General features: G+C 43.2%; 1 protein-coding gene across 1 annotated transcript; it reads right to left on the minus strand. All coding sequences in view use genetic code 11, as the record gives it.

The window, feature by feature from the left end:
* Positions 1-667: 667 nt before the first annotated feature.
* On the minus strand, positions 668-853 carry EGR_11317 (hypothetical protein; the record flags this gene model as incomplete). Its single annotated transcript, XM_024500558.1, has 1 exon — positions 668-853. The coding sequence occupies one exon, from the start codon at positions 851-853 to the stop codon at positions 668-670; it is 186 nt and encodes a 61-aa protein (XP_024345028.1).
* Positions 854-1,097: the final 244 nt, after the last annotated feature.

Raw genomic sequence — 1,097 nt, forward strand, 5'->3', positions numbered from 1 at the left:
CAGAAAAGGCTCACAGCCAAAGTAAACAGCATCAGGGAGCCTAAAACTGCCTGAATGACGCTAGTTTGTGCACCCAAATGTGCGCCCTCTTAATTACGGGTTGGATGGGTGGCGGCAGGGTACTGTGGAGGCCAGTGATTGGTGGAGGGGTGACTGTGCTTGTGTGTGTGACTACGGGGAGTTTTTGATGTTGGGAGAACTTTTCGGTAGTTCTTAAGAGAAGCCTATTCGTGCGTGAAGTTTAATCATTAGTAGTACGGATCAACAATAATCTTGAACTTCCTCCTTTTAAAAACGCAAGCAGAAGGTAATAGCAGACATCCCTCTTTTTACTACCTGAATACTACACAAAAGTCTCCACAGAAGGAAGATATCTACTGCAGATGGACGAATTTACGTGGACTTCCAAAAGGATTGCCAAAACGGGCCAAAATTTGGCAGCCGACACGGTATCAAGCTCGACACAATGACTACCAAATTCAATTTAAGGCTAATCAAATCGTTCAAAGAGTATTTGGGTTCACAAACTCGTGACATTCTCCACTCACCATGTATTGCTCTTAGGGACCTAATATCATCAAAAGCAGCTAATATTTGAGATGTGGTAGCTAGTGAATATTATCTAGGTTCCGGTACTATTAACCAAACTTAACTAATGTTAGGATGATTACACATCTCGTCCAGGAATACCCTGAACATAACCACAGCCGGGATACTGAGTTATCAGATTGCCCTTCTCTCCGTCTTTTGGTGTACTAAGATTCACTAGACGAAGTAGAAATATGGCCATGAGAGGGCCAAGAACGACGCTAAAGACAGGACGAGGGAAAGCACTTGTTCTACAGCCGTACATTTCGGCGCTAATGGCATTTAGTCATAACCTAATCAACACTGAGAATAGAGGGCCCTCCATGTCAGTATAGCCCTTAACAGTTTTAAAGGATAACTTGGACGATGTATATCCACCAATATCCAAGAAATCTTTATCAATTTGCGCCATTTTCATACGAGAAAATGAGGTAAGGAAGTGGTGATTCTTAGTAAACTCATACGGCTCGAGATGGTAACGGAGCAACCACGAGTTGCCCGTGATTCTC

The sequence above is a fragment of the Echinococcus granulosus genome, assembly GCF_000524195.1.
Source record: "Echinococcus granulosus chromosome Unknown EG_S00886, whole genome shotgun sequence".
NCBI lineage: Eukaryota > Metazoa > Platyhelminthes > Cestoda > Cyclophyllidea > Taeniidae > Echinococcus > Echinococcus granulosus.